The 13,434-nt window shown below is 35.8% G+C and overlaps 1 protein-coding gene across 1 annotated transcript in view; it reads right to left on the bottom strand.

The window, feature by feature from the left end:
- Positions 1 to 1,992: 1,992 nt before the first annotated feature.
- CMPK1 (cytidine/uridine monophosphate kinase 1) overlaps positions 1,993 to 13,434 on the bottom strand; it is a 30,043-nt gene continuing 18,601 nt past the window's right edge. The window contains exons 2-6 of the mRNA XM_036893028.2: positions 9,644 to 9,790; positions 6,272 to 6,424; positions 4,941 to 5,017; positions 4,597 to 4,693; positions 1,993 to 3,065 (exon numbers count right to left, since the gene is read on the bottom strand). Of these exons, the coding sequence (XP_036748923.2) occupies positions 3,024 to 3,065; positions 4,597 to 4,693; positions 4,941 to 5,017; positions 6,272 to 6,424; positions 9,644 to 9,790 (516 nt within the window). The 3' untranslated portion in view covers positions 1,993 to 3,023. The remainder of the gene's footprint in view (positions 3,066 to 4,596; positions 4,694 to 4,940; positions 5,018 to 6,271; positions 6,425 to 9,643; positions 9,791 to 13,434) is intronic.

Genomic DNA, 13,434 nt, shown 5'->3' with positions numbered 1-13,434 from the left:
GACTGAATCACTAGATAAGAATTCATTAGAATCCCTCCAAAGAAACCAAGATAATCACAATACAAATTTTGGTGGCTAATATGTTACAGTACTTATGGATATTTTGTTTTCTGGCAGCAAGTATGTTCAATGTGTATATTAATACATGGATTTCACAGACAAGGAACAGGAGCCAAGATAAAGCTGAAAGACAGTTTTATTTAGCAAGGAGAAGGTACACTCTCAAAGAGACAGCCGGAGACCTGGGTGTTTAGGAGCAGCCCTGCTAACCTGAAACACCTAAAGTATGAGGGGTGGCTTAACAGGTTCATATCACAAAACAGCTCTGGCTCTGCACATGCTTATTCTCATAATGCAGACAAAAAAGCCGAGAGGGGGGAAATTCTAATGATTATATGAATGAGCCAAGGTCGTTCTTGGACACGTCTAGGTGTCTCTTGTGCAGGCGGCAGCCTTGGGAATTTCCTGGCTCTGTCTTACTTCACAGGTTTAAGCAGAGTGGGTATAAACCCACCTAGAAAGGTTACCAGCTTCCACCTCCCCCTTTCTGCTGCTCCTATTTCACTCCCTGCCTACTCTAACCTAGATGGGGATAGACATCAAACTGTGAAGAAGTGCTAGACCGAGTCAAGAAGGAGGCTCCAGGGAGGGCCAGGAGGGGAGGAAATGGATCCTTGGAGGTTGAGACCACAACCTATAGGGAGAATGTGCCACGGGGTGGGGTGGATTGTTTTGTTTCAGTGTCCCTACATGCACATACATTGTCTTGAGGTTGGCAGGTGGCCTAGAGCCAAGTAACCATTCCATGACCAACTTGTCCTCACCCAGGAGACTTATTGTAGGTGGTGACCACCCTAGGGGCTTTTAAATGGTCAACCCATGTCCACCAAGAAGGTGGCAAGAACAACCAAGGATCCAAGAGAAAATGACAGGGAGTGCCTTAAAGTGGCCTAGCAGTCCTTCCCTAGAGCATTAGTGAGTACCGTGTTAAGAGTCCCTTCGTGGTTGCCAAAATGTGGTCCAGCAATCCAATCCAGGCAGATCTCCCTGCACACTAGGTGAGACCTCAAACCCCAGGAGGGTTCTTGACTCTGATCAAGAAAGAATTCACGAACAGGTCGTGCAGATACAAGCAAAGAGTAGTTTAATAAAGCAAGGTACACACTCAAGGAGGGAGTGCAGGCACGCTCCAAGGTGAGCAGCCCAGTGGGGACTGGGTTGGGTGGTCTTATAGCTGGAGTTTAAGCAGGGGTGGAATAGTCATCAGATTAGGTGGAGTTTTCTCCAAATAGGGAGGGAATTTCTGGGAAATAGGATGATGCCCTCTTTTTGTCCTCAGATGGTCTTCCTCAGAACTGTCATGATGCCAAGAACAGTATGCTAATGAGCATATAATGTACTTTGAGGTGAAGTCAGGGTGAACTTCTCCATGTTGGAACTACTCAGTTTAGGCAGGTCTGGTATCTATACCCTCCTCCCCACATCCCGCAATTACAGTTTACAAAGAATGTTAAGAATACAAACAAGCATCTAACCGAATGTAAACACCAGCCAAAGTCCCCAACCCCCCTCCCTGCTCACGTCTGGCTGTCCACCTACTATAGCAATAACACACATAGAAATAAATGAATCTATAATATAAAAACATCCATAAATTGTCCTTACTATTCCCAATAACTTTAAATATAAAATCTAATCATACAAAGGCAAAATTCCTTCCGTGATTTAACCCTGTATACCAAACAGTATGTATGCTGAAAATGAGAAACATTTTAATAAATCATATTAAGAGCCTTGGATACCAGTTTATATTAGTAATGGCAGAAAAAGATAAGGAAGAAGAAAACAAATTTCTAAGAGATTTTTTAAAGGAAGAATGGATTTAAGGAAAAATCTGGACTCAATAGCCTTTTTTAAATTTTATACCTTTCAATGCTTCAATATGATGGGAAAAAAAAGTTTACTGAATAAAAGTAGCCAGGAAGGGAATCAAACATTTATAAGATATATTTATTATTTTTCTGACCAAAGTGCAATGATTTTTAAATCTTCTTAAACAAATAACTATGAAAAAAATTATTCAAGAAAATAAAATACAAATGGGGAATTTAACCACTAGATTTCCTTACTTTACACTAACCCTATATTTAGTCTAAAAAACAAACAAAAACCTTTTGAAATGTTACTAAAATGCTAACCGAATCATTTTACCATAAATCTAGTACATGCATATCAAGGTTCCTGCTAGGAATTTTGTTAAGATCAGTTTAATCATTAATAACACTACATAACAGAGCATAAGGATCACATGTCATTAGATGTGAACCTTGCCCCTTACTCTCAGATTTATATCAGAATAAAGCTGACAGTTCTGTCAGGCTCTGAACCCCCAAAGTCCCCCTCCCAAAACCTGGAAGCAAATATGCCCTGTCACACAACTTTGTACAAGTTGCAGTAAAACAAAGCCTAAGTTTTCTTACTTTTCTATGGAAATGGTCAGTTATTTGATAAATATTAAAACACTTCTAGGACTTCATTTTACAAGTTTGTTTACCAAACACATTTTGTAAGAACTGTTTATACAAATAGTTCTTTTGGAATTTGGTCCACAAATTCACTTAAATAGGTTGGAAAATAAAACCTACAAGAAATAGAGGAAGTGGGGAATCCCTAATCCTAACATGTTATAATTACTAAAGGGATATACACACATACTAAAAAGTTTTGCTCACAGAAGGCACAAACTATAAAAGGGATATTCCTTTTGAATAAAAACAAAGAACTAGCTGACACCCTTCTTTGTTTTGTGAGCACCATAGCTAAGATGAAGTTAGACCCAAATTCACTGTCTAGTCCTGTGACCAAAACAAATGGAAGATAAAAAATTTGTCTTACTACATGTTTTCTAGCCATTAACTGAGATGTAATTATGATATATTAAAACTGCCTTTAAAAAGGGGTTGTGGTAGCAGCTATCAAAGCAATATTCAAGCATGATCACAAAGATGCTTTCAGGTTTAGAGTTAACCTTCTTTGTCAAAAATCTTCACAACTTCATCAAAAACCTGTAAAGGAAAAAATAATCATAATTTAAAAAGCAGACATTGTTAAACACCTTATGGCTAAGTTCCTGTTAAAAATAGTCAACTTTATATTAACTTTCAAAATGGATCATTATAAAAACCACATTACAATTTTAGTTTCATCTATTTTACTTTAGATAGTTCTATCATAAATAACACATATAAAGTTATGAACATGTTGCATTTTTTAATTAACGTATCACTGATATACAATCTTATAATGGTTTCACATAAAGAACACAGTAGTTTCAACATTTACCCATACTGTCAAGTCCTCACCCCACTGCAGTCACTGGCTATCAACACAGCAAGATGTTCTAGAGTTATTACTTGTCTTCTCCATGCTGTACTGCCTTCCCTTCCCCGTGACCTACCTATATTGTGACTGGGAATTATAATGCCCCTTAATCCCCTTCTCCCCCTCACCACCCCCTGCTCCACCCCCTCCCCTTTGGTAACCACTAGTCCCTTCTCAGTGGCTGTGAGTCCACTGCTACTTTGTTCCTTCAGTTTTGCTTTGTTTTCATACTCCACAATTGAGTGAAATAATTTGGTATTTGTCTTTCTCCACCTGGCTTATTCCACTGAGCATAATACCCACTAGATCCATGTTATTGCAAATGGTAGGATTTCTTTTCTTTTTATGGCTGAGTAATATTTCCTTGTATATATGCACCACATCTTTAGCCATTCATCTATTGATGGACACTTAGCCTGCTTCCATATCTTGGCAATTGTAAATAGTGCAGTGATAAACATAGGGGTGCATATATCTTTTCAAATTAGGGATCTAAAGATGTTGCATTTCATTAGTGTTTTTAGGACAAGAAAAACTTTTTGGTAGGCTGCCAATAATTTGGTAAAATGTGAAGTGGCTTATCTTCCTAGTTCTGATTCTAAAACACTACATTTTCTGATGTATTACTTTACCTCTATAGGAAATGGTAATGAATAAAAAACCAAAAGTGAATATATGATAAAAAAGAAAGATCTAGAGGAAGAAGAGTCAGGGAATAAGGAAGACATTACATAAAATCAGAGACACTAGAAATATTGCTGGGCACAGAGGACCTGCAAACCAGTCTAGAGAACACTGATTTATGAAGGAGAGAGGCACTGAATTTGGAAGCCCTGTGCCTCTGGAACTACGTGCTCTGTGATGGAAAAGAAGAAAGCAACTGGGGGCTCTTGAGCTACATGACTTGCCATTCATGTTTTAGATTTTTTTAAAATGAATATGATCCAAATCACAGTTCTCAAAATGCCAATTTTCCAGTGCTTGAGAAAGAGGTTTGGAATTAATAAACCACCCACTTCCTATGAAGAACAAGTCTGAAGTTGTAAAGGCCATTTTAGGCTCTATTCAAAATAGAGAAAAAAAACCTTAGTTTTTCATTTAGTCCCCAGTGTCTTGAAAAGCAGACAAATTATCATGTCACAGTGTTTCCTGTTCTCCTGCTTACCCCTCCACCAAATCTCATTTTTACTTGACTTTTTAAAAGGCAATACTCACTTCATCGACAGATTTAGAAGCATCAATTTTCTTGACTTTCCCCATTTCTTCATATAAGTCAATAATTGGCTTTGTTGACTGAAGGTAGGTCTGAATTCTGCAAAAGTAGCAAATATTACAAGGTTCTAAGTATCCATCTGCTCTCCCCCATGTTACAGGATAACTCAGAGCACAAACCCGGATCTGACCCAATTGACCCCTTTATATCATCTTCTTAGACAAGCCATTTCACATATTTAAGCATGCCATTTTCTTTCACTGGACCAAAATGAGGCACATATTTAATTTCTTACTCAAGTTCCAAGCTAAGATTGAGGTTGCTCTGTATAAAAACTGCAAAGTACCTCTTCTCCAAGCTCTCTCTGTTGTCATCAGTCCTACCACTACTCTTTCCCCTCTCAAGACATCGTTCAATACAGATCTAAAAAGAAAAATAAGTAGTTATTTTTTTAAAAGTTTGATATGGATTTGCCATTCTTTTCATCTGAAATGAGAATAAAATTTGAAGAGATTATCAAAAAACCCTACATTAAACCTGATGTGTCTAATTCATTAATCTACATGCAAAGTCCTTTTAAATTTAAACATGTGGTTCAATTTATATAAACTAGGTTAAATAAGTACAGAGCATAATAAGAATTCATTCATGACTCAGTTTTTCCTGTGTATTTTTTTAAACCGCAATAAAAAGAAGATCTGTACGTGTATGGTTCCACCTAGGATATATTATTAACTTATTAAGTTTGAATTACATGCCTCAAACCTTGTTCCATTTTTGCTTAGTTTTCAATAATTCCATAAATATCCCAACATTTAAGAGTCAACATATTTGCATTTGAATAAAGTATCCCTTGTTAATGGTGAATAAACATTCTTTAGTTATAAAGCTGTGGTAACATTCTAAAGTTAACTTTGAAGAATAAGTGAAAACATATTTTTGGGGGTTGGAAGAAGAGAGCTACATTTTAAAACAACTCAAAGACTGCAACAAGTCTCTTCACCAGAGGCATATTTGCAATTCAACCTAAGAATAGCCAACATTCTTCAAGGCGGTACTTCATATTCTTATATCAAACGGCTGTTGGCATTATTTAATGAAGTTTATATCACAGCTGTCAAATAGCATCAGGACTTTTAATTAAATGATTCTGAGAAATTCATTTAGTTATTCAACGGTATGTCTGGCTATGTTAGTAGAAGTGCCAGAAAGAAAAAGAACACCTTCTTGCTTTTTCCAAGATCATTTCATTCTTAGAAGAAAAATCAAACTATCTTATAAGTTCCTTTAAAATAGAAAGTTTCCCAACTTCCCAGAAATGTTTCTTTTCCAGTAAACAACATCGTAAGGGGAGATTCTCTCAGATAATAGCATGTACCTAAATAGTGCAGCTTCATTACCTAATATTATTGTACAAATTAATTTTTACCTGAAAACAAAACAAATGGTTATTTTAAAAATAAAACAGACTTAAGATCCAGAGTTGCTGATGCCAAATATTTTTTAATGCTATAACAGCAATATAGTTCTATTTTATCCATTCAAATCCAATTTACTGAACAAAGTATTGCTGCTTATATAAAAATGTAAATACAGGCAAAAAAAACTACTTTGTTTTTCTCTAAAACTGACTATTGGTTGCTAAAGCCCATGTGAGCAAATGAAGATTTTCATTACCTCATTATTGCAGTCAAAAAACAGAACAAAAGATACATCTGCCTTCCCATCCATGGTCTTGTTCCAGCCTTGCAGGTTATCTTGATTTCTTGGAAACCCATCAATCAAGAACTTATTCTTCTGAGCACTAACAGCCATTGTCTGATCCATTTCCTAAACGAAAAGGAAGATTTAAGTTCAACACAACATTAATTAATGCCATTTCTTAAGAAGGATGGTGGATATTTGGGTGTTTGTTTTATTATTTTTCTTTAAATCATAAGAGTGGAGGTTACATAGGAAAAAAAGACTTAAAGGAAATGATCCAATGTGTTAATATGGCTGCTTCAAGATGGGGGAGTTACAGTTATGTACCCTTCCCCCATTTTATACACACACAGTTTTTTTCTGTAGTTTCTAAATTTTCTATAGTAAGCATATGTTACTTTCACATATACATTCACAAAATTATAAACAACAAAAAGAGAAAAATAAGCATTAATCAATATATTTGCTCCAGCCACTAGAGACCCTATCTTACCTTCCTTTTCCCCTTCCCAAGTCATTTTGCTGTGGCAGGAAGTATGCTGCTTCAACAGATACTCAGAGTCTCAAAAATAATTCAAGTCCAATTGCAAAAAGCTTCAGACAAATATAAGGAGACTGCTAGCATTAATTACTAGTATAGGAGTCAATACTCTTTCTTTTAAACTGAAGCTAATTAAACTAAATGCCACTGGCTACCCCGAAGCACAGGTAGCAAAGGGAACAATACATTCAAAAGATATCAGGAGTAGCCCATTTCACCATCTTCTTCCAAAGTCTGAATTTTAGATAGAATATGGGATTATATCAATGGGAAGACACAGGCCTCTAATCTTCAAATCCTTACCACTAACAACTACCATGGGATAAGCACAGATGCACAATTCTGATACCTCAGAGGAGCCTCTATTTCAGAGCAAAACAGTATCCAGTCCCTTAAACTGTTCGCTGGTTCCTCAAGAACAACAGCTGTCAGGACCTCTAATTCCTTTATCCGAGAGCTGGTTTATCCCAGCATCTCGCTTCTCCAGTATCCACCAAACTTTCACAGAATGCTTTTGGGCCCCTGCTATAGCATTTCAACCACAATTACATTAGTGGAAAGTATCTGAACAGGTACATCAATATTCTACTCACTCAAGGTATGTTTATTTATTCAAGGCCTACTATCAGTAAACATGAAGAGCAAAGTAATGGCCCCGAGGGGGGGGCTAACAGTCCAGTGGGCAACAAATAAATGTAAATAAATGTGTTAAGTTCTGTGTTGAGGTATGAAAGGATGTTATGATAAAGCAGCAAGCACAAACTGGGAAACTGCCAGAGGAAGCTTTACCAAAGAGGAGGCAGTGGAGCTGAATCCTAAAAATGAAATAGCAGGCAAACAGGGATCAAAGTACTCCAGATGGTATAAACTGGATGTATAAAGGCTCAGAAATGAGAAAGCGTAACAGCTCTGATGAATCTGAAATAAGCTGATACAGCCAAATCTATAATGTGTATAGAGCATGGTGGGAGATAAGACCAGAACAGGAGGTGGGGCAAGATTAATGAAGCACTTGTTATGCCACACTAAAATTGGTTTTTATTCTGCAAGCAATACAAGACCACTGAGGACTTGTAAGCAGCAACAGAATATGCTCACATAACCTTTTAGAAAAAAATCACTTGATTTTTGCACCATGAAGGATGAACTAGATGGAGACAAAGATGGATTAAAGGCAAGAAGATTAATGGGGAGGCTCTAGTGATGGTACAGGTTAAGAAAAATAGATGATCTGAACTAAGGCAATAGTGGTAACAGAGAAAAAGACTAAATGAAAGAGGATTAAGAGAAAGATAATTGGAAGGATCTGATCATTGAATGGATTTGGGAAAGTGAGGAAGAGGTGGAAACTATAGGATGGCTCCCAGATGTCTGCCTTGGGCAACTAAATAGATGGTAGAACCATTAACCAGGACAGGAAATAAAGGGTGATCAGTTTTTAGATGATATGTTCAGCCTCAGGCATGCTGATTTTGAGATATCTGTAAGACATTCAAATGGATGTCTAATAGTTAATTAGAAATATAGGTCTGGAGTTCAGAAAAAAGATTTGTGTTAGAGCTAAAGATTTTGGCATCATTATCATAGTGAAAGCCTTGGGCACAGCTAAAACCATCCAGCAAGAATATATAAAATGAGAGGACAACCAAGGGTGAAACCATGAGAAGCATCACAGTTTAGGAAACTTGCAGAAGAGCTAATAAAGGAGACTTCAGAAATGCAGTAAGTAAGAAAAGAATCAAGAGAAAAGGCGTCACAGAGAACCAAGGAGAAATGGGTTTCAAAAACATAGTGAACAATTAAATGCTACAAGAAAAGTTACATAAAAAAACCCAGATTTGATAGAGAAGATCACTGGTAACATCAGCAAGGGTAGTGTCAATGAAGATGGAAAGAGAACCTGACTGCAGAGAGCTGAAGAGTGGATAGAAAGAAAGTGAAGAAGAAAAAAACAGTAGACTGCTCTTTCACGATGCTTCGCTATAAAGTGGAGAAAAGGCAATAAATCCAGAGAATAGGGAGGAAGGATACATATACTCTGGAGTGGAAGCAGGTTACTCCAATCTGAGTCAAGAAGTAAGAATATGTGTGAATGAGCCCGTCTTCATCCTCAAGTGTCTCTGGTTTCATCAAATGTTCATATCTCCTTCCCATCAGGCTTCAACTATTTCTTCTGTTCCCACTCTTGCATTTCTCCTTTACTGTGTCTTATATGTTAAAATACCCATTAATGATTACAGTCCTGGGAATCTAGACTGGAGAGTTAACATGTGCAATACAAGATACCTGTTTTTTAGATAGGACATATTTTAGTTTGATAGTTGTCAGTCTTAGCACTTAATGCTGAAGACACACGCAGTAGAAAAGCAGACATCAAGACTGAGAAAATGGCAACAATGGGAGGGTTGCAGGAGGGAGGAGAGAAGAAGAGAAAAGAATGGAAGGGAAAGAAAGGAAGAAGAATTAAAGAAAACAAAAGGGAAAGAAAGAGCGGGAGGAGAAAAGGAAGAAGAAATAGAAATGGAAGAGAGATTGATGGCATGCTGAGAAGGTCAAGTGCACATATACGAATGTTATGCTGAGCGGTAGCTGATACTAGACCAAAGCAGAAAATGCTTGCCACGCCACTGTCCAATTTCTTCCCAGGTAAAAGTGGAATTTCCAGTCCTGCTATTTTCAAACACCATGACCATCTCCCACAAGCAAGAAATTCAATACCCTGATTTTTTCATGCTCAAAGGAAAAGTAGATTTAATTTCTTATTTCCTTGCTGGTTTAAATTAGTTGGCGTTCACACTCCTTACCCTCTTTAACAAGCTGATAGTTATCTCAACTGGCACAATCTTTCCATCTTTAATGTACTTGTCAATGAGTTCACCACACTGTGAATCTGGGTTCTTCCTCTCATCACGAAGAAGTTCTCCTGCAGAAAGATGTGTGTAGCCATATTTCTGAAAGAAACAACACATAGGAAAAAAAATCAGAATATATCCAACCCAGTGGTAGGACTATCAGTTTTTTCCTTCATGTTTAGTTCAATATACCAATTTTTCTATAATAAACAAGGTTTGCTTGTATATTAAACAAATAATAAAGAAAAATTAAAGAGAGATTTCATACAATCAAGTTTGCTTAAAATATATCCTTAACCTACATAGGGCATGGTAGCTTTAATGTTCACACACCAAGAAATCATCCCAAAATTTATCTACCTATACAAAGCATTAACATCTCTTTATATTCATTCACAAAAATATTCAGTTTAAATGTTAATAATGTTCAAAGAAATGTCTAACAAAAAAATATATACAATTCAAGGCAAAAAACAAAATCCTAACCAGTTAGCTATACCACCTTCTATAAAAACTCTGCTTCCCTTCCTTAAATTCAGCACATCTAATTTGAACTCATCTGCATTTACACAAACCCCATTCTTCTGTGTCTTTTTTCCCCTTTCTCAGTAAACAGCACAAGGCCTACTTCTTCCACAAGATTGGATTTCCTGACCACCCCAAACAGTGGTCATATAGTCAAAGAGTATCTTAAGAGAATCACTGCCTCTCCACAGAGAACATTATCTGCCTTACCACTCTCCAAAGTCCATCTCCTATCCTTCAGTCTTAACTAGAGAGGTCTCATCATAAAGTTGGAATACAGACACCTATTTTATAAATTAGTGGTGATGATTAAATGAGATAATTAATTGTACTACAATGTATACCCAATGCCTACTGGAGAGCCTGACACATAGTGGGGGATAAAAACCATCAATTACCTCTTTGCCATCATGAAGTTACTTATCTTATATAATCTGGAAGCATTTATATATACAGATATATATACACACACACACATTATATATTTACACACACACACACATAAATATATATTCACTTCAATGGTTTGATAAAAAAGTCCAAGCAAGGGACCTAAGTGAGATAATAGATAAGAATATTCTGCGAAAGGATAGTAGCCTGTGTGTGTGTGTGTGTGTGTGTGTGCGGCAGTATGGTATTATGACTGTGATGATCATTACTATTTAGGACTTACAAATTATGTAGTAGGTGAAGGTACAGGATAATGGTTGAGCTAAATCATATAAGATGCTTTGGCTGTTCTGCCTTTCCCCATGACTGGAATTAGGAAACAATACAGATCTAAGAGACAGTTCTGATTACGGAAAAGCTGCTTCTTCCACGGGAATTTGCACATTCTCTTTTATTAATCAAGAGAACTATAAAATTTATTTTTTTAATGTTTTTACTCTCAAATATCAGGATACTGGAAGTATATCCAATGTTCAGTTACAACAATCATCTTATCTCAGATTCTTAAGACTCTCTAAAAATGGGTTTTTATCCTATCCATTTTAAGTATACAATAAATGTGATAACATAAATTTTATCTTTAATGTCAATGTTAACATTTGAGGCAGCTCATACGCCCATCCCCTTTTAAAGTAAAGCATTTTAATTGTATATTTTATAAAAACTAACTTCCAGTTACCCAGGCTATGGTGAGTTTTCTTTCTCTCTCTCTCCATTTTTTTTTTTTTTGTGGACTGCAGAAGCCATACATTCTTTGTCCATTTTCTATTTCTAAAAGTTATTGGCTAACTTGTTCTTGCTTACTAAAATAAAGTAACCTAACAGTAAGTAGTCAGCAAAGGAAAACAAACCCTAAATAATTTATCTGCTGACTAAAATTGGGTATAAAGTTTGATGAGAATAAACAAAAGCCATACTATCATTCATGTCTGTCATATGGCCTCTTCCATTAGAAGACCAGAAGTATATTCAGTTATAACAGGCTTTACAAAAACTCCCATTTACAACAAATGGAAATAAATACAAAAGCGTTTAATTACTTAAACTGTTACTTTAAAATTATTTCCACATTACACCATTTTTTAAATGCCTACTTTGATCACCAAGCATAAGCAAACTTTATGGGTGTAGAAAAGTATTTTTTAAAAAAATGAGGTGTGACCTACTTTCCCATTTACTCTGTACAGTGTTGAAAAGCAGTTCCAACTACTATCCACAAAATTTTGTAGCAGCTTCATTTCCTACTGCTTACTTTGGCTCCTGCTTGGAAACCCATGCTTGTTGGATGCTCTCATCTGGTCTAGAGATTACAGCATATGGGAATATTAAATAAATGAAGAGACAAACAGTACTAAACAATGACAACCGCTCAGTGAAACACCAACAATACAGATTGCTCTGTACAGATTGCCTCCCCTGATGAACAACACATACATTTAGAAGCCCAGCTAGTAATTTAGAAATTAGTACACACAGTTTCCTGACATTGGAGAGCTCAAATTTGTAAGCTTTATATTACATTAAAGTGGGTTTTGGCATATCACTTTTTTTTAAAGAGAAACTAGTTTAAATTGGAGAGTTATACAAACGACATTTTAAAAATGATTACACACTCTGTCAAAAAGACAGAAAACAACCTCATCAGCAAAGTCCAAGGAATTTAAATAAATACAATCATGTCAAACCTATACATGTTATCTTTCTATTTCTCATCTACATTCCATTTTTTAAAGTCCTCTATTTACCAGTTCCTTTTTCATACTATATTTTTCTTCAGGATTTTGCTGAAGCTTTCCTCTTAACACAGAGTTTCTACAACAAAAAAGCAACTATCACTTACACACTAGTTATTTTGACATTTTAATAATAGCTATAGACTTTAAAAAGCATGTTTCCTAAGCATTCTACTATCATTAAGTAGTCACTGACACAATTTTGAGGAAAGCAAGAATGGTTATTTCCCAGGCTTAACCAAAACTTTTTCACATTCTCTGAAATTTCCTAGCAATTAAAACATAGTGGGTCATTAACTACAGTCTTAAAAACAACATTCAAAACCACAGCAGGTTACAAATACTATAAACCACAATAACTACAATTATAAGCTACTATTATTCAACTAAAAATACTAGTGACAAGTGTATAAACTCAAGTCATTTAGAGTAACTGTCTTAAGATTTTACTTTCATTTTCTCCTTTAAGAAGTTTGAAAACAACTCAGTTAACTTTTATGAATCACACACTAAGAATTGGAAGGAGAAGAAAAAGCAGTACATTCAACAGATACAGAATGACACTATATCTTACTACAACTAGGCATGTTGACAATTTTATGGTATCAAATCTCAAATCACCTTGACCAACTTCTCTCACTTCTTAGAATTGTCTTTCTTTCTAAATTTAGGTAATATGGTTCTATGTGACCAAAACATCAAAAATAAAACAACAGAAAAAAAAAGAATTCAAGGTAAAAATGATGCATAAATGGAAGTTCTTGGAGGCAAGAAGAGATCCAGATGCCAGATACCTCATCATTGGTAAGTGCGGCAATTAGAAAGTGCCATCAGACTGCTACTCAACCTTAAAACAGCAAATATATTAGATATATATATATAGTTTTAAAGTAACCGAGTTAAAACTACTGGTTGTCCTCTTTAAGTAGCTGACAATGCATTTAAGACTAAGTTTACTCTGTACTCCCCATGAGCTTAGGGAACTTTAAAATCTAAATTCTGATTATGTACTAGCAACAGTGAACCTTCAGCAGA

This window comes from Manis pentadactyla, chromosome 4 (genome assembly GCF_030020395.1).
Source record: "Manis pentadactyla isolate mManPen7 chromosome 4, mManPen7.hap1, whole genome shotgun sequence".
Taxonomy (NCBI): domain Eukaryota; kingdom Metazoa; phylum Chordata; class Mammalia; order Pholidota; family Manidae; genus Manis; species Manis pentadactyla.
The sequence above is the reverse complement of the archived record's forward strand: the minus strand, read 5'-3'. Positions and strand labels throughout refer to the sequence as shown.